This window comes from Myodes glareolus, chromosome 13, assembly GCF_982192425.1.
Source record: "Myodes glareolus chromosome 13, mMyoGla1.1, whole genome shotgun sequence".
Lineage (NCBI taxonomy): Eukaryota > Metazoa > Chordata > Mammalia > Rodentia > Cricetidae > Myodes > Myodes glareolus.
Window position 1 is genome coordinate 26,699,306 of NC_142038.1, and position 19,571 is coordinate 26,718,876.

A 19,571-nucleotide genomic window follows, 5' to 3' on the forward strand; every position below is an offset into this window, starting at 1 on the left:
CCTCCCCTCCCATCCGGATCCACCCCCTTCCTGTCTCTTTAGAAAACAAACAAGCTTCTAAGGAATAGTAATAAAATATACTGCAATAAAATAAAATCTAATAATAAGAAAAAAACTCTACCAATACATTGGAATAGGTAAAACAAAAAAGCAGAAGGAAGAGAGCTCATGCACACAATCAGGAGTCCCATAAAAACATTAAACTGGAAGCCATAATATGATACACAAAGGACCTGTAAGAAGAGAGAAGAAAATAATTTGTAAATAAAATAGAACTAAAGGGCTGGAGAGATGGCTCAGAGGTTAAGAGCATTGCCTGCTCTTCCAAAGGTCCTGAGTTCAATTCCCAGCAACCACATGGTGGCTCACAACCATCTGAAATGATGTCTGGTGCCCTCTTCTGGCCTGCAGAATACTGTATACATAATAAATAAATTAAATAAATATTAAAAAAAAATAAAATAGAACTAAAATAAAAATTAAATAAAATTTAAAAAAAAGAAAGCCTTGGCATTATGAGACAAGGAACCTCCAAAGATGCCTTCGGTTTCTCTGTTGGCCGTCTACTGCTGGGCACAGAGCATGAGTCTTAAGACTCCACTTAGCAGTGGGACTTGAGAGATGGCAGGTAAAGGCCCTGGCTTCGCAAGCCCGGTGGCCTCGGTTTGATCCCCAGAACCCACTCAGAAAGCTGGAACAGCACTCATTGGAAATACCGGCACTTCTGTGGTAGATGGAAGGAAGGTGGAGATGGGACTCTCTGGAAGGTCAAAGCTCAGCTAGCCTGGTGTACGAGGCCTAGCATCAAACAACAGACCCTGTCTCATATGAGGTGAACAGCAGGTCCTCTGCCCTCTCTACCTGAGTGTGCCTGTATACAAACCCAGAAAAACAGACAGGCAGACACATACCCACATGGATACACTTAGTAGTCATAATAGGGGCAGAGCTTAGGAGGTGATTAGTATAAGTTTTCCAGTCTCGGACCCTTCTGAGTTTGAGAGCTGGAAGCTCCGTGTATAGGACTGTGTCTCCTGAATGCTGTAGGGATCTTATCAACCAGGCCTTTTAGTCAGGGTCCCCCCAGGGTCCTTTCTATAGTGTGCTCTCCCTTTATTCCTCAGCAGGGTCTTTGACTATCGTGACTCCTGACCTTCACCTTGAACAACCTTCCATGAACCATCCCAAAATCTCAGACTGTAGGTCTCGTGCTTTTTCTTTTTTCTTGGAAACTGAACTCGGGTCATTAGGCTTGGTGGCAAGTACCTTTAACCACTGAACCACCTTGCTCTCCTCCCTCTGCTTGTCTAATGGCTATATCTTGTTTGAACACTGTGAAATACTCAAGTCAGGAAATGGGCATTTGCGTAATACATGTATATGAAGCCTTGTTACCTTATTTTCTGTAAGTCCTGCTCCCTCTGCATCTGGCTGGCAGCTCCCTTGTCTCCTGGTGACTCCGCCCCCTTTCTTCCCAGTCTCTCATATATATTCACGGTGTACGAAAGTATTTCACGGTAGTGATAAATCAATGTCTTTTTGTTTTGTTTTGGTTTTGGTTTTTGGTTTTTCAAGACAGTGTTTCTCTGTGTGACAGCCTTGGCTGTCCTGGAATTTACTCTGTAGTCCAGGCTTGTGGCGATCGTTCCACGCCATGGGGTCTGCATGACCACGCAACCTGTATGGACCGCGACTTCATACCTTCCACGAGCTCTATAATGTCCTAGGGGTTAAAACACAAGATGCACACACACATACAGAGTTCGAGTCATTCTCAAGAGGAGGAGAATGCCCGTTTATTTAACTTAATCCAGGGTTAAATATTTTTGCCCCAGAAGTGGAGAGCCCCCTCCCAGATAGGAGTGAGATCAAGGTGTTGAGTGCCTGGCACCAAGTGGCAGGAGCTTCCAGGCAGGGGGTACCGAGCTGGGAACCCTGACAGATAGGAGGAGATTCAGGGCGCCTGTGGGAACCCTCCTTAGCAGGTGAAATTACCAAATCAAGATGGAAACAAGGTTTTGAACTAATCCCATCCGGCTGGCAGAATAGGGCAGAGGAAGCTAGGCTGGTTAGTGTAAACAGTTTTTGCATCCTGTGCTTGGCCTCGAGGAACAGGGAAGACAGGGCATTACATAGGCTGACCTTGAACTCACAGAGATCTACCTGCCTCTGCCTCCTGAGTGCTGGGATTAAAGGTGTGCACCACCACCACACGGTTTGCTGTCTCATCTTAAAAGAAACGGAGAAGTTATTTTTCAGGGTATTGTACCCAGGAGGAGTTGGAGCCATGAGGAAAAGGCAGATGAAGGGTAATTGTCGTGGAATGTTCTAGATCTTGGCTCTATCAATGTCAGCAGACCAGTAGTTGTATTGTATGTAGTTTTGCAACTGATCACGTGAGACACTGCATAAAGGGCCCATGTAACTTCTCTTTGTTTCTTTTTATAATTTAAAAATTACATTTATTTATTATGTGCATGTGGAGGTCAGAGGTTATCTTGTAAGAGTTGGTTCCCTTCTTTCATGATGTGTGTCCTGGGACTAGAACTTTCATCTTTAGACTTGGCAACGAGAGCCTTTACCACTGAGCCACCTCACTGGCCTCTGTTTCTTATTGCTATGTATGAATTTGAGCTACATATCCAGCTCATAAGTTGTTTATTATTAATAATTTACAGAAAAATTGAAAAAAACTCATTTATTCCAGTTAACTTTCAGTTTGCAGCAAGCTTATAAAAAACTTGTAACTTGGGCTGACAAGTTGGCTCAGTGGGTAAAAGGCATTTGTCCCCAGACCTTACAACTTCCACGCTTTCTCTTAGAAGGTTTGCTATTTGAGTCTTCTGAAATAAACTGCCAATAGATCAATAGGAGACGATCACCACAGGTATATTTGGTCATAGTTTTAGTCTGACATGGAGGCTCCAGACTGGGAAGCTATCTGACTTTGATCCGCATGTCGAGATATGACCGGAAAGAACGAGACGTGAGGCAGTGAGAACACACTGAAGGGAGACCCCAGGAGGCCTGTAGGCCTGTTTGGGGACTGGCACTTTGTACACAATATTTCTTCCTCCAGAGATGGGACAAGATTCTTTTGTCTTTTCTGCACAAAAATTGCTATAAATTTTTTTTTGTTTTATTGGTTTCTTAGTTTTCAATGGATTGTCTGTGTAAATGCCCCCCAATTAAAGACCATGTTCTATAATAATTTAATAACTCTGTTCTCAAGATATTTTCGAACTTTCTCTAGCCCTGACTGTCTTCCATTTGTGTAGAGCCAGCTGTCAATTCTAGTACTTCCTCCCCTTCCCTGAGGGTTCCTCCGAGTCCTCTCCAGCCTGTCTATCAGTATTCTTTATCTTTCTCATTCTTGACTTATTTCTTTGGTGGGTGAATGTTTCCCCCGACTCATCATTTCACAGAGGACCTTGTTTTCTGGTACGTTCCCAACTGGTTGAGATTGGCTTCTGATCATTTCCTTGTCCCCCTCCACTGTGGGCCACATGGCACCAGTTCCCTCTCACCCCTGCTCTGATTTCGTTCCCTGGAGATTTTGCTCATGCTTTTGCAAGCCCAGCCCTGCAGTTAAAGTTACATCCGTTTTGGCATCTCTAAGTGTTTGGTAGTAGAAAGATTTTTCAGGTCATCTTGTTCATATGACTGCCCTATCTATATAGTTTTAAAATCTAGGGGTTTCAGAGACTCAACGGGGAGGATCAGGAATGTGCTTAGAAAGGAGGAATCCTGGTGACTGGAGGCTGGGAGGGGCACAGCAGGTGCAGAAGCACAGGGGTGTAGAGACACCTCTCCCTTCTTTTTGGCTGGAGCCGGGAGGATGAGGTTGAGCAGGAGGGAGCTATGAATGCTGTGGGCATCAGGGAATGAACCAGGATCACAGCTTCCTTCAGGGACTCTAACCCAGAAGCACATCCTGGACAAATGTGAACAGGTGGCAGCACTGGAGAGAGGTCTTGGTTCAGAAAGATGGTCCTAGAACTTTTGGAAATCACCTGGCAAAGCTGAGCATGGTGGCACATGCTTTTCATCTTAGCACTCGGGAGGCAGAGGCAGGCAAATCTCTTGAGTTTGAGGCTGTCCTGATCTTCATAGTGTGTTCTAGGACAACCAGAACTATACAGAGAGACCCTGTCTTGAAAAACCAGAAGGGGCTGGAGAGATGGCTCAGTGATTAAGAGCACTGGCTGATCTTCCAGAGGTCCTGAGTTCAATTCCCAGCAGCCACATGGTGGTTCATGGCCATCTGTAGTGAGATCTGGTGCCCTCTTCTGGCCTGCAGGCATACAAGGAGACTGAATGTACACAATAAATAAATAAATCTTAAAAAAAAAAAAGAAAAGAAAAGAAAAACCAGAAAAAGAAAGAAAATCACCTGGCCATGAGCTCTGTGTTATAACCAAGATGGAAGCCAGGAACTATGAGGCGAAATGGGGAGAGGACTTAGCTGATCCAAAAAGAATCTAGATCAACAGCTACGCCACTCCTGGGCATTCACCAATAATACTCCTAATCCAAACTGCCCAGAGATACACGCACATCAGTGTTGACTCCAGCGCTTTTCATGGTAGCTAAGTTGGAAACAAGCTACGTGGTCACCAACCAAAGGATGGCATGGCTTAGATATAGGAGGCTTTCTTTTTAGCCCTAAAGAAGAATGGAATTGTGTCACCTGTAAGAAAATGGATGCACCTGGGGCTATCACGTTCTGTGGGTCTCAGAAAGACAGGTATCACAGGCACCCGCTCACTCACGGGTCTTCAGTTCCATATAGGTACAAAGGGGAGGTCGTGAAAGGGAAGGGTTGAATGAGGAGGAAGTGTGATCAGAATGCATGTGTCGATCTACATGGGCTTGGTCTTATGAACCCAGCATAATACATGTAGTATGTGCCTCCCGAGTGCTGGCATTAAGGGTGCACCCCCACTGCCCCACCCATAATATAGTTTCAAAATGAATGAATGAGTAAATTATTCTAGGTCAAACTGGGTGGGGGAATAAAGGAAATTTCATGAGGCCTGGGAAATGAATTTCAAATGTCAGTGATGACCCGGGCGGTTTGTCCTCTCGTATTTAGAGACACTGACCACAAATGCCACCAGTTCATTGACTGTTTAGTAAACAGTTGGCTCTGTTTGCTGCTAATGATGTTCCAGGTGACTTGATGAGCAGTCTTCAAGCTAGGGAGCATTTCCCTGAGCATTTCCCAGGCGACGTAATGAGGACACCTACCTTACAAATGGATGTTTTGCTTTGTTTTTCCCAGAACCTGTGGGCATGGCTGACGCTGGAGCAGATGAGCTCTCCTCCAGGTCAGAGAGTCCTGAGCTGGAGGGCAGGAGCTCGGAGGACCGATCACTGCTCCATCAGAGGCTGGCCATCAGAGAGCTCATTGACACAGAGGTCTCCTACTTGCACACGCTCCGACTCTGTGCCTCTGACATCAGGAGCCGTCTGCACCAGGTACTGATGCAGACCCGACCACTTATCTTTCTAGGAGCAGGGGCGGGCTGCCTCTAAGATCGCTCCTTACTCCTGGGCTGGCTTGTTGGAAAGGACCCTTGGTGGGCGGGAGACTAACAAGCCCAGATACAAGTCTCAGGGCTTTATTGGCCACACAACCTTCAGCAAGACCTTGAATGACTCAGATGTGTCCAACTTGTAGCCTATTTGCCATTTGAGGCCAAGGATAGCTGTGAACCTAGCCCAACATAAAATAGTAAAATTACTTAAAACGGTATAAAAATATCATTGTATTCTTTTGTAATTCAATTTTGTAGGATTTTTTTTTTTAGGATTTATTTTTATGTGTATGAGTGTTTGCTATGTTCATGTATTCCCTGTGTGTGCCTGGTACCTGAGGAAGCCAGAAAGGATGTGGGATCCCCAGAAGCCAGAGTTACAGACAGTTGGAAGCCACCATGTGGGTGCTAGGAACCTGCATCCTCTTCAAGAACAGACAGTGCAGAATTAAATGAGCTATTGGATAGGCAAAAAGGAGCAGAAACCAGGCCATAAAACCTTCAAGTCCACCTCCAATAACCTTTCTTCCAGTAAGGTAAACCTCCTAAAGGTAATATAGCCTTTTCAAATAATGCCTCCAGCTGGGGAAGAAGTGTTTAAACTCATCAGCCCGGAACATTCCATATTCAAATCACAACACTGACCTCTGCCTACCTGCACCCCCCTCGCCCACTCCATTACTGGCACCCTCAGCTTTCCTTCTGAGCTGGACGTGATGTCTCCTTTTATTGTAGACTAACGAGGAGGCCTAACTTACAAGAGTCCCAAATCTTTCCAAACCTTGCACTGGGCAGTCAGTCTTCCCAAGAGCAGTAGGACCTCAGGTGACCTCAAGTGCTCAGGACTGTTCCCCACCCAGTCTTTGCCCACAGCAATTTCGTTGCTTCCAGCTGCCACCTGGAGATCTGGAAGTCCTGTTCTCGAACATTGATGACATCATCCAAGTGAGCAGCAGATTCCTTCATGGGCTGCAGGAGACAGCCTGCAGGGAAGAGGAACAGGCGAACCTGATTGGTAAGCAGAAGACCTGGTGTTCACTGCCTTGCTTTCCCTGGGCTCTGTCCTCAGCTTGTGCTTCCGCCAGAACTGGCTCCAGAGCCTCAGGGAAAAGCAGCGAAGGGGGAGTCAGGGCAAGTCAGGCAGCAGGGTCCTGTAGAGTGTCTGATCCTCGAGGTCCATTTACCTCTTCCTCAAGGTTAAGCTTTTAGCACACGAATTTGGGAAGATGTGTTGAAACCACAGTGCTTCCCAGTTTAGTCTCAACATGGTACTGATTTATTTATTTATTTATCTATTTATTTAATTTTGGTTTTTCGAGATAGGGCTTCACTGTGAAACAGTCCTGGAACTTGGTTTGTAGAACACCAGGCTGGCTTTGAACTCACAGAGATCCACCTGCCTCTGCCTCCTGAGTACTGGGATTAAAGGAGTGTGCCACCCATCACCCGACTTAATTTTTATATGTATGAATATTTTGCCTGCGTGCATATCTGTGCGCCACTTGTGTGCCCGGTGCCTGAAGGGAGCCACAAGGCATCGAACCTCCTGGAACTGGTTTACAGAGGGTTGTGAACCCCCACGTGGGTGCCGAGAATTTAACCCAGTTCTCTGGAAGAGTAGTAAGTGCTCTTGATTGCTGAACCATCTCTCCAACCCCTGGTTTTTCTTAATTAATAGGTTTTATTTTTTAGAGCACTGTTAGGCTTATAGAAAAGACAACCACGGTCCAGGAATCAGAATTATCTCAAACATTATTACTTTCTTATAATTTATTTATTTTTATTTCATGTACATTTGTGTTTTTCCTGCCTGTATGTCTTTGTGAAGGTGTTGGGTCCCTGAAACTGGAGTTAGAAACAGGTGTGAGCTGCCATGTGGGTACTAGGAATTGAACTTGGGTCCTCTGGAAAAGCAACCATCGTTCCTAACCACTGAGCCAACTCTCCAGCCCTCCTCTAATCTTAATTTTGATAAAGTCATCTTCTCTGTCTCTTACCCCTAGGGTACCACTCCTCTTCCTTTATTCTTCCCACCAGTTCCACCTGTTCCCTATATGTAACTGGTTTCATATTGAAAGACACGAAACACTTCAGGCTATCACCCTGGGTCTGTTTCGTCTTCTCTCTGCCAGTCCGGCTTTACTGTAGCCGCTATTGAATGAAACTTAGGTGAGACCCCATTTCTAACCACTCCCATGACTTCCTGTCACCACTGGAATACAAAACCGAGCGCCTGCCACCCCACTTACTCTGATGCCCCATGCGGCTTGGCTTCAGTGTCTCGTCTGTTTCCTCCCTTTTGTGCCTGGCCTGCTCTGCTCCAGACATACCAGGGTCCATGGCTGTCCTCGGGCCAGGGTCACCCTTGTCATTGCTATCCATAAGCTTGGGAGTTGCCCCTCCACTGGTTTCTGGGGCTGGCTACTTCTGATCTCTGGCAGATGGTCACATTATCTGTGCAAGCCTTCCTCAGGGAGACACCCTCCTCCACCACTGCCACCACCCGGTCTTTGATGTTTATTCGCTTTTACTTTGACCCCTGGAATATGTAATCATCCTGTGGTTTCTGTAAGCGATGGTTTTCCATGACACCCCGCCCCCTCAAGTAAGTCCCTTGTACGAATGACATAGTGTTAACGTAAACCTTCTGAAGTTCTTTATACTTGAAATCGTCTCTAGACCAGTCACGACATTTAGCACCGTGTAGGTGACATACAGAAGGTTGTTATACTGTATTGTTCAGGGAATGATGACGTCAAGAAAAAAGGTCCTCACGTGTTCAATACAGATACTCTTTTCCTTTAAAGAAATGTTTGATGCAATTTACCTGTAGGACAGGAGAATTTTTTTTTAAATTTTTTTTTAAATGATGAAGATAGCTTTTTAACTGGAAAGGGCATGGGAAATATTCCATTAATATGTGAGTCTGTTCAACCTGCCAATCATCAGGAAATGAATATTGAAGCTGCAACAGGCCAAAGCGATTGTTAAGATGCCTCAACATTCAGGAGGCTGAGGCAAACGGGTCTAAGGTTGGCAGAAGTATTCAGGGTCATTTAAAAAATTTTGGAAGTTCTGTCCTAATTCAAAGCCAAGATTTTAAATGAAACCCAGTTTTTAAAAATGAAACTCAAGTCAAGCAGCAAATTCTAGTCACTTATTTTGTTTTTAATCTATGTGTGTGTTTGTCTCTGTGTGTGTGTGTATGTGTGTGTGTGTGTGTGTGTGTGTGTGTATGTCACATGCGCTCAGGTACCCCCAGAGGCCAGGAGAGGGCACTGGAGTCTCTGGAGCTGGGGTTGCAGGTGGTTGTGAGTCATTCAGTATGGGTGCTGAGAACCAAGCTCAGGCCCTCTGAGGAATGACAAGTGCTATAAATCACTAGGCCATTTCTCTAGCCCTCTCAAGCAGAAAAGTCAGGTATTCTAACCCAAAGCAATCCAAAGACACAGGAATTTGATACACAGGGAGGGACAGTGGAAAAATAGCCCAAGTTTTTGTTTTCCAGAACTAAATTCTGTCTCTAAGAGCAGAAGGCTTTATTCATACGGTGAGGACACCGCAGCGCCCGTGGCGCATTTGTCTCTAATCTGAGGGCAGGCAGTGTTCACTGGAGTCGTGTGGCACGGCTATTTCAGCAGGGCCAAGTAGGAATCTTGTGTGTTCAAAACCAAGGCTGCAGTGACTTTTCATGATGCAACACAGGTGGGTGTGTCCGGAAACACCTCAGATTCATTACGGTTTTGCTTTAGAATTTAATCTCAGTTTGCCCTATGTTTGGTAACTTTTCACTCTTCCCAAACATTTCCAGACCTCACTTTCAGGTCTGCAGGAAGCCCCATCTGGGATCATGACCTACTGTTTAAGAACCTGGACTCAGACTGGAGATGGTAGTGGCCTACACCTGTAATCCCAGCACTAAAGCAGAGGTAGAGGGATCTCTGAGTTTGAGGCCGGCCTGGTCTACAGAGTGAGTTCCTGGATAGTCAGAGCTGTTCCCTGTCTCTAAAAACAAAAACAAAAGAAGAACCTGGACTTTTACTCATCCACTTAGCAACTTTATGAAACATGAAAAATAGCAACAGGAAGGCTAGCTGGCTTGTACTAGTGACATGCTGGTAGCCTCTCCACCCAGCAGGCCCTGCCTCCCCACTCCAAGTCAGGGACTTGCACACTTGCTCCTGGTAACTCTTGCTGCTTGTTTGCCATCAGGTAACTTATTCCTAGAATTCCAAGAGGAGTTTGAACATGTCTATAAAGTCTACTGTGCCAACTATGACCAAGCCCTGCTGCTGGTCAAGGCGTACCGGAAGGAGCCAGAGCTGCAGAAGGCGATCCAGGGCATCATTGAAGCAGCAGTGTGAGTAACATGCCCAGAGACAGTTCAAATCTTGATTCTGCTTGGGCTGCTTTGCGCCTGTGCCAGCAGCCAGGCCTTTATCAGTGCTCACACAGTCTCAAACATGGTTCCATGTCTCCCGTGTCCCTGTGTGTTTCCTGTCAGTTTGGATAGTGCTGTTTTAAATGTACAAGTAGTTATCAATATATGATCTTATTCTCTGTCCTTTCTTCTCCTTTTTTTGGGGAGGGGCAAGGGCTACCCAGAGCTACTTTGTCTTAATAACAACAAAAAACAAAACAAAACAGATTTCTAACTGCTTATTTGATTTATTTATTTATTTATTGAGAATTTCTTTCTCAGTGTAGCTCTGACTGTGCTGGAACTTGCTCCATAGACCAGGTTGGCCCCGAACTCAGAGATTCTCCTGTCTCTGCCTCCCGAGTGCTGGGATCAAAGATGCACATCACCATGACCGGTTAAACTTCTAAACAGAAGCCAACACATCTATCTCCTGGAGATTGACCCTCAGCATGCTCTTCCCCCAGGTGGTCGTGCCAATGTGTTTGACCCATGTTTGAGGGTAGACAATATTATAAGTGGGGCAATAGAATTCTTTTCAGGATCCGCAGTCATCTTACTGTGCCACAAGGTACACTTTTCAGAAGCAAAATGGATAGACAGAGGAGATATGTATGGAGAATTTCGATAGTTAAAACCACCCCTGTAAAGGCAGGTCCATTTAGATTTCTGTCAGCAGCAGATGCCTGTCTCCCACAGCCTTGCCAGAGCAGCATGCCCCCAAACCTTAGGATGCTTGTGTTGGGTTAGGTCAGGATGAGGTCTTTGGCTTTTCTTTTCCTTTTATCTTATGGTAAGTTGGCCATTTCTTTGGACATTTAAGAGTCCTTCATGGATATTTTCTTGTGATTCTGTTCCCTTTTCTATATTAAGAATTTGTATGTGTGTGAAAAATGGATTTCTCACGCCTTTAATCCCAGGTCTCGGGAGGTAGAGGCAGGTAAATCTCCGAGCTGGAGGCCAACATGGTCTACAGGGTGAGTTCCAAGACAGGCAGGGCTACCCGGAGCTACTTTGTCTTAATAACAACAAAAACTAAAACAAAACAGATTTCTAACTGCTTATTTGATTTATTATTGGTTCTCATCTTTTTTCCTTTTATCACAAATTTACTAGTCCTTTTTTAAAAAATTTACATTTTTTTGAGAATTTCATGCATGAATGCTGTATTTGTATCATTTTACCCCATCTTAACCTGCCTTCAGCTCCTGCTGGGTCTCATTCAACTCCCTCTCAAACTCATGACCTCTTCTTTAATTATTATTGTTACACACACATATATGCACACACATATTACATATACGTTACATATATGTAACAATAACATATATGCACATATGTATATCCTACTGAATATATTTAGTGTTGCTCATATGTATATGAGCTGGAATCATATGTATAAACAAAAGCTGACCTCTTGGGATTGGATAACCTATCAGGCAGCCCATACCTGGATAAGTTTGATTTTCCCTCTCTTGGAAGCCATTGGTTAACTCTAGCTCCTCTCGATCAATGCTTTTTTTTTTTTTTTTGGTTAAAGAAGCCAAGGCAGAAGGGTTGCTACAAGTTCAGGGTGGCCCCCTGGGCTACATAGCAAGACTATATCTCATAAATCCAAAACTTGGCTGGGTATGTTGGTGCATACTTTAATCCCAGAATTTAAGATGCAGAGTCAGGAGGATCTCTGTGAGTTTGAGACCAGCCTGGTCTACATAGAGTTTCAGGCCAGCCATGGTTATGTGAGTAAGACCCTTTTAAAAAAATTATTTATTTAAAGATTTATTTATAATGTATACAGTGTTCTGCTTGTATGTCTGTCTGCAGGCCAGAAGATGGCGCAAGATCTCGTTATAGATGGCTGTGAGCCACCATGTGATTGCTAGGAATTGAACTTAGGACCTCTGGAGAAGCAACCAGTGCTCTTAACTGCTGAGCCATCTCTCTAGCCCCAAGACCCTTTTTATAAACAAAACAAAATACTAAAAAGGCAGCAACAATGAAACCCCAGAAACAACCACAAACCCCCAAACAAAATTTAAAAAGTTTGCCCAGTGAAAATTGACAGTTTTTAGAAACTAGACTGGTAGGAGAACAGAGGAGTCATCTTTACCTCACTCAGGTGCTCCTTATGCTCAAGAGAAAGAGTGCTGAAGAGGTGTGTGCAGTGACGTCATTTCCTGCGAAGCCTGCCAGCCTGTCTGACCTGCCTTGTCTTTCTCTCACTTTTCAACCCCCCTCCTTCAAAGTCTTTTTCAAGCACCAGGTCCTAGGTCCTAGATCCAAAAAAGGGAAAAAATATTTTCTTCTCATAGGTCTGGAAAATGTAGGCTTTTGCAGGGCCATTAGATGTGTTTCTATAGGACAGAGGCAGATTACAGAAGTCAGGGAAGCTGGAACCCAGTGAGGGACGAAAGGGAGAAGTGGAGACTGTGGGAAAAGGGAAGTGACAGACCCTGTATCAAGCATGGCATGGCCTTAGGAGATTGTCGCTGTCAGTAGGTGTTAGACAACCACCCCAAATGATACCTTACAACAACATTTACCAGGCTGTTAAGGTGCCCCAGCGAGTAAAGGCAGGCTGTGGTTTGAAAGAAAATGACCCTTATTAGGTAGGTGTGGTCTTATTGCAGGAAGTGTGGCACTGTAGAGACGGGCTTTGAGGTCTCATATATGCTCAAGATACCGCCCAGTGTCTCAGACAACCATTTCCAGTTGCCTGCAAGATGTAGGACTCTCGGCTACTACTCCAGCACCAGTCTGCATGCATGCACTATACTCTCCACCATGATGATAACGGACTGAACCTCTGAAACTGTAAGCAAGCCACCCCAATTGAATGTTTTTCCTTTATAAGAGTTCCGTGGTCAGGGCGTCTCTCCACAGCAATAGAAATCCTAACTAAGACAAGGCACTCACCTGCCGCCAATTCTGCCTGCCTGCGTTCACTTGCTGGAATATAGTAGAAGGAGGCAATAAACTGTAAGCAAGCCACCCAATTGAATGTTTTTCACTTATTATAAGAGTTGCTGTGGTCAGAGTGTCTCTCCACAGCAACAGAAATCCTAACTAAGATAAGGCACTCCCCTGCCGCCAGACCTGACTGCCTGAGTTCACTTTCCGGAATATAGTAGGAGGAGGCTATGGAGTCCCACCAGTTGTCCCCTGACCACACACATGCGCCGTGGCTCACCTGTGCCCAAATATATACACTCACAAACAAGTGCAAAATACTAAATATAAGACTTTTACTTAGCGTACATGTCTGCATATTATCAGCATATTATCAGTTGAGATGGGCTCAGCAAATGAGCCTTCTGCTCCCGGCTGAGCATTTTCCTGTGTCCACCCTGTCAACTGCAGGTCAGCTTCGCTGATCTGGCTGGACTCCTTCAAGTACCGGAGACACAGAGAGAGCTCAGGTCTGGTCACGTGTGCTTCTTGCAGCTGTGTTGTTCACTTGATCGGGCCCTAGTGCAAGGAGAAGGGCAAACTATTGGAATTCTGGCCATTTGGATCACTTTTAGAGCCAGTCCAGAAAGGACTAGGGAGATGGACGGCATCGGTTGAAGAGGCTTTCAAAGTCACAAGAAATGCAACAGAAGCCATTTTCCTGCGCAAACTGTCTGCATATGTTGCATATAAAAACGGGAGTCTCCTCTAACCAGAGCTGCTCATTTTTCCAAAGCAGCAGAAATTCGGTGGGACACCTCCCATGTGTCGCGTTCTCTCCAGCCATGCTAGAAGCAAAAACCTAGTTGACAATGAGGCTGCTGTGTGTCCTGTGTCTGCAGGTCTGGAGCCAAGCTTGCACGGTGGCAGGTCTGGCTCAGCCCCTTCTTGTGAGAGCGATTTCACATCTCAAACCCAATTTCCTTATGGCTCCGACGGGAGTCCTAACGGCACTTGGTGGAGCATAGACACATGGCACAAGGGACACTAAATATGTCCCAGCTAGTCTAGTCAGCCAGGCGGGAACTGTGTCACGCTGCAGTTTTTAGTCTTGTCAGTCCCAAGGCCTCCTTTTATAACAAATATTAAATATATTTACCATCCTGCAATAAATCCTGGAAATAGACCCTACCTCTAGATATGAACTGGGAAAAGTTAATATACCAACAATATGAAGGAGGAAGAAAAGGAAGGCATTTTCTAGTAATGTGGGTTCCAGTGTGCACTCAGGCACAACAGTCCTAGAAGCTATGAGGAAGCACTCTAAAATTAGCTCGCCTCTCTGGTTAGTAAGTTAGTTTGGAGGTCAGAAAAGAAAGTCCTGAGGCTGTTCTGCTTCTGAAGTACAAGAAAGCGAGGGAGCAGAGGGTGTGCATACCCAAGGGCAGCAACCCACAGGGCTGGCAGTCCTGACTTCCTCGTGTGTGTGGCACTAAAGAGAATATAGTAGCTTATGGCCTGGGAGGTAGGAAAATGAGAACAGGTAATATCCTTGCAAATAGCCTGCGTCTTATCTCTAAAAGATAGTGTATAAAAAAAAATCTAGTATTGTGTCATGTGACTGAACAGAGTCTGAGAGTCACACAAGCATTTCGGTTCTTGAACACACAGTACATTTTGAGACCCCTTTAAGGCTCTGAGTGTCCAGAGGGACGTGCGAGACCCCAACTATTCTCCGTAGCACATGTCTATGTTTAGGGCTTTGCTCTCCCCAATTAGTTCTTTCTTTGCTTCCAACTTGTGGATCAAGACGTGAGCTCTCGGGCTGTTCCTGCTGCTGTGCCATTGTTCCACTATCATGGGTTTGAACACGCTGTACTTGTGAGCCCTCAATTAATTTGTTGTTCAATAAGTTGCCTTGGTTGCGGTGTTTAATCACAGTAGTAGAAAAGTAAGACAGTGCCTTGAGATTCCCTGTGATTCCTGAATGTGTTCTGACGATTTCACCTTCGTGTGGGCTAGCAGTCGGGGTAGCCTGCCCTTTAAGACAGAAACACAGACCAGGCAGGGAGCTCTACTGAGGAAGATCTTTCGCAGGGTGGTGTGGGAAAGGAGGCTGAGCAGAGGTGGAGCAGCCCTGGAAGTCAAAGTTTTAAAAGGCTGCCTGGCATAGCAGTGTTTGCAGAAGGAAAACAACCTCTGGCTTCCTGTATCGCTAGTTGTATTTATTTTGAATATAAAAGTAATATTTAAATCATACCCAAATATTTGAGGTCCATTCTTCATTGGCTGAGGGATTACAATCCTCTGTTCAGTTTTCTGTATAGTTACAGACAGATGGATAGAGAAGCAGGTAGGGGGTGTCGTTCTTAAAGAGACGCCTATGCTATTCTAGAACTTTAATTGTAGCTGTAAATATTGTCTCATACTATACTCACCCATTCTTTTATTGATGGATTTTTCTTCTCAACCACGGAGTTACTGAACAACTTACCTCTATCCTTGTTTGCCTGAGCCAAGATTTCTATAGGTAGACATTGTCTAGGCTGGGGTTGGTGGAGCAGAGGATTTGTGTGTTTCAAAACTGTCTAACTGCTCAAGATCTCAGCCAGGGACACTCCTATGAGAGTGTAAGAAGCCCTCCCCTGTCGCCCTCCCCAAGGCTTCTAGGCTATCGCTCTGCTCTTACTGTCTATATGAGAAGCTGTGTGTTTTCCCCCAAGTCACTTTAAGAAGGATACAGAGTCGGATGGGGGTGGCCCACGCCTTTAAACCCAGGAATCAGGGAGGCAGAGGCAGATGGGTCTCTGTGAGTTTGAGGCCAACCTGGTACACAGAGTGAGTTCCAGGACAGCCAGAGATACACAGAGAAACCTTGTTTCGAAAAACAAAACCAGTGTGTGTGTGGGGGGGGGGGGGGCTACTGATGTCAGCAACTTTCATCATTTTGCCCTGGCTCCTTAAAGACTTTTAAAAAAAAGGGTGCAGTTATCTCTTTAAGAACCCCTTGGCCTCTGGTTTGTACTGTGGTGACAGCTGTCCCTGGGAGGCAGCTGGCTCTTTCCCGTGGAATGTCAACCTATAATGGAGTTTCCAGAATGCCTGCCCACAATTATCTGAGCTCAGGACACCCCTGGAGAGAGCAGATGGACAGGGCAAGCATAGTCCACCCGCTGCCATCCTGGGCTCCCACCTGCCATGTCTATTCTTAGCCTCTGAGCAGTTTCTTTGCAGAACATTTGGTCTGGAGGTTTTCCCTTAGGAAGGAGTTGAGGGCTCCATTATAGGGTGCTGATGGCTGGCCCCTGGCATTTGTGAGTCTTGTAGGGGGCACACTGAGACAATTAGGGGCTGGAATTCTTTTTTTTTTTCTGAGACAGGGTTTCTCTGTATCTTTTGGAGCCTGTCCTGGAACTAGCTCTTGTAAGCCAGGTTGGCCTTGAACTCACAGAGATCTGCCTGCCTCTGCCTCCTGAGTGCTGGGATTAAAGACGTGCACCACCACCTCGCGGCTAGGGGCTGGAATTCTTTTACACCTGCTGGAGCCACTCCCAAGTTGCCCTTGATCTAGGCAATCCTGATGAAACCCCAGACACCCAGCAGTAGGAGTCTGATAGTCACTTGAGCATCAAAGCCATTCCTCACAGTGCTTTTTAAAAACCGTTTTTTTTTTAAAAAAAATAAAAATTCCAAACTGCAGAAAATGAAGATGACATGATAGATATTCTCACACCTACCACCTTAAATGAGAAAGAGTTAACATATAAATATCCCATCTAGCTTTATGTTGAACTATTTAAAGGAAGTTGTGAGTTTTCCCCATATAGTCTAAAAATTGTGTTCCCATGGTTTTTCAAAAACATTTTCTAGATTAAAAATTTCACACTATTTATTTATGTTTAGTGTGAGAGCATCTCTCTCCTCTTCTCTCCCTCTCTCTCTCTCCTCTCTCTCTCTCTCTCTCTCTCTCTCTCTCTCTCTCTCTCTCTCTCTGTGTGTGTGTGTGTGTGTGTGTGTGTGTGTGTGTATGTGGAGGTCAGAAGACAACTTGTGGGAATCGATTCTCTCTTCCATCATGTGAGTTTTGGAGGTTTACCCAGGTCCTCTGGCTTGGTGGTAAATTCCTGTACCTGCTGAGCCATCCCACTGGCTCTCCAGTGTCTTAAAAGCAATGACCTATTTTTCTAAGTAAAATATGAAGTGGATGACCTCTGAGAGGTTGATCTTGGGACATTATCTGAATAGAGATATGAAGTCACAGTTGAGGGCAGTTGAACATGTGAGTTTGGAGCCCTGGGGAGAAGAGAGAGATGGAAAATGGAGGCTTGGGGTACATTAAAAGCTATCAGAGGTCACCAAGGGAGCATATGGAGGAAAGGGGTCTCCAGAATGCTCGAACATCTGGCAGAAAGAGTTAGCCCATGGAATGAGAAGACACTGGGCGCAGGGTCTCTGGGTCCTGCTGAGTAACACCTGCTGAGGAAGAGGATGAGGTCAGCTTGTTTGCTGCTGAGAGGGTGCACGGAGCTGAAAGAGCGCTGGGTTTTGTACAGATTGGGAATCAAAGCCCAGGAAGGTCTCTGCCTGCCTGATATCTAGACACCATGAGACACAGAAAGGACCACAGGGAGAGAGTGGGCTGCCTGTTATCACATTGAGCTAAGTGACAGAGCTGGGCCACTACCCCAAGCCTCCTAGTCCCCTAAAGGATGGTCTTTACCTGCCTAATAGCAACCTTCTCCCTCAGGCCTCAAGCTGGACCTTCGGGTCTCAGTTTCTTACTTGTAATTCCTCTGCAGAGGATTACCAAGTACCCCCTCCTGCTGCAGAAAATCCTGGAGAATACACCCACGGATGCCCGTGCCCACCCTGTCCTTCAGAGAGCTGCCTCTGCCCTCCAGGATGTGAACAGCAATATCAATGAGTACAAGATGCGCAAGGAAGTGGGTAAGGACTTGTGTTTTGGGGTACATCAAGGGCAGCATTTTTAGTTCCAAAACTCATCCTGAGAATGCTTCATGCTTGTCTAGTAAGTGTAAGGCGCTGGGTTTAAGTCCCATCACCACTGGGAGGTAAAGAGGTGTGTGTAAGTGTGTGGGGTGCATCTGCCGCTCCCGCTGCTACAGTAGATAGGTTTGCAAAATGAAGCAGCATCCATGCATCCAGAAACTCAGCTGCCCACTGAGAGCACAGTACTGGAAATTTAGCTATGTTTACTTTTTAAGAAGTATTAATTTTTATTTTGTGTGAGTGTGGGCGTTTTGTCTACATGTGTATCTGTGCACCAGACTTGCCTTGGAGGCCTGAGGCAGCTGCAGGGTCCTCTGGAGGTAGAGTTACAGGTCAGGTGGTTGTGAGGCACCGCGCATGTGCTGGCACCAGACTGAGGTGCTCTGGAACAACAGCCAGTGCTCCTTTCTCGTCTCCAACCCTCAAGTTTACTTTTAAAATAATTACCACAAATTCACAAATATCTGTGGTGCAGAGTGTGATACTTCCGTGCACATTACAATGTGCAATGATCAGAGAGAATGGTGGTCAGTATAGATTTTATTTGTTTGTTTGTTTGATTGGTTTGGGTTTTTGTTTTTTGTTTATTTTTTTTGACATGTTTCTCTGTTTAACCCTGGCTGTCCTAGAACCCACCCTGTAGACCAGGCTGATCTCAAACACAGAGGTCTGCCTGCCTTTGCCTTCCAAGTGCTGGGATTAAAGGCATGTGCCACCACCACCAAGTTAAGAATATGTTTTGTTTGTTTGTGTTTTGTATTTTTGGGACAGGGCTTCTCTGTAGCTTTGAAGCCTGTCCTGGAATTTGCTCTGTGGACCAGGCTGGTCTCGAGAGATCCGCTTGTCTCTGCCTCCTGAGTGTTGGGATTAAAGATGTGTGCTGCCACCACCCGGCTGTGTGTGTGTGTGTGTGTGTGTGTACATACACACATGCATACATACATAAAAACATACATACATACATACATACATACATACATATAAACTGAGGTCAGTCCAGTTAGTTTCACTTGCGGGGTAAACGGTGTGTGCAGTTTGCTTCTCACCACTGGACTGTAGGAAACAGGTTTCAAAAAGATCTGGGGTCTTCAGGTTTCCTCCCATGCTGGAGAGGGCAGAGGTGCCCAGTGAGGAGAGGGTTTGGTTGACCTTAATAAAACTGTCTGGGGAACCCCAGAAAAGTGTCCCTTTACACCTGCTGTCTTAGGTGATCCTCCCAGCAACCCTGCAAGATGGGAGTCCTCATTTTACAGGAAAGGAAACTGGGGCCCCAAGGAGAGGTGACCTGTTAAAGTACAGCAGGCAGAACACTCTTCATTCAGGATCATTCCTGGGACAAAGAGGACCAGAGTCCTGGGTTTCCCAGCACTTACCGTTCTGCTGGATGTAACTTGGTGGAGCAGAGTTCCAAGTCGGGAGGATGTGGTGCTGTTCGCTTCCTGGGTCAGCCTCAGTCACCTGCAATGCCCTTTTCTTTGGTCTCACCACAGCTTTAAAGTATACCAAGGTGGAGCAACTGAGCCTTCGGGAGCGGCTGGCCCGCATCAACACACATACTCTTTCCAAGAAGACCACCAGACTGAGCCAGCTGCTGAAGCAGGAGGCGGGGCTGGTACCCAGGGTGAGTGCGTGCTGGTGGGAGAAGAAGATACAGGGATGAAAGCAGGGTGAGGTACCTTTGGACAGCAAGGTGGCTGAAGCTGAGAGAGAGG

The 19,571-nt window shown here is 45.7% G+C and overlaps 1 protein-coding gene across 2 annotated transcripts in view; it reads left to right on the top strand.

Annotated features, from left to right (window-relative positions):
* Positions 1–5,295: 5,295 nt before the first annotated feature.
* The window catches only part of Arhgef37 (Rho guanine nucleotide exchange factor 37), a 28,420-nt gene continuing 14,144 nt past the window's right edge, over positions 5,296–19,571 (top strand). The window contains exons 1-5 of one of the 2 annotated variants that reach the window (XM_048419275.3): positions 5,296–5,481; positions 6,414–6,555; positions 9,753–9,900; positions 17,597–17,796; positions 19,350–19,480. In XM_048419275.3, the coding sequence (XP_048275232.3) occupies positions 5,296–5,481; positions 6,414–6,555; positions 9,753–9,900; positions 17,597–17,796; positions 19,350–19,480 (807 nt within the window). The remainder of the gene's footprint in view (positions 5,482–6,413; positions 6,556–9,752; positions 9,901–17,596; positions 17,797–19,349; positions 19,481–19,571) is intronic. The other variant, XM_048419279.3, reaches the window with a different exon arrangement.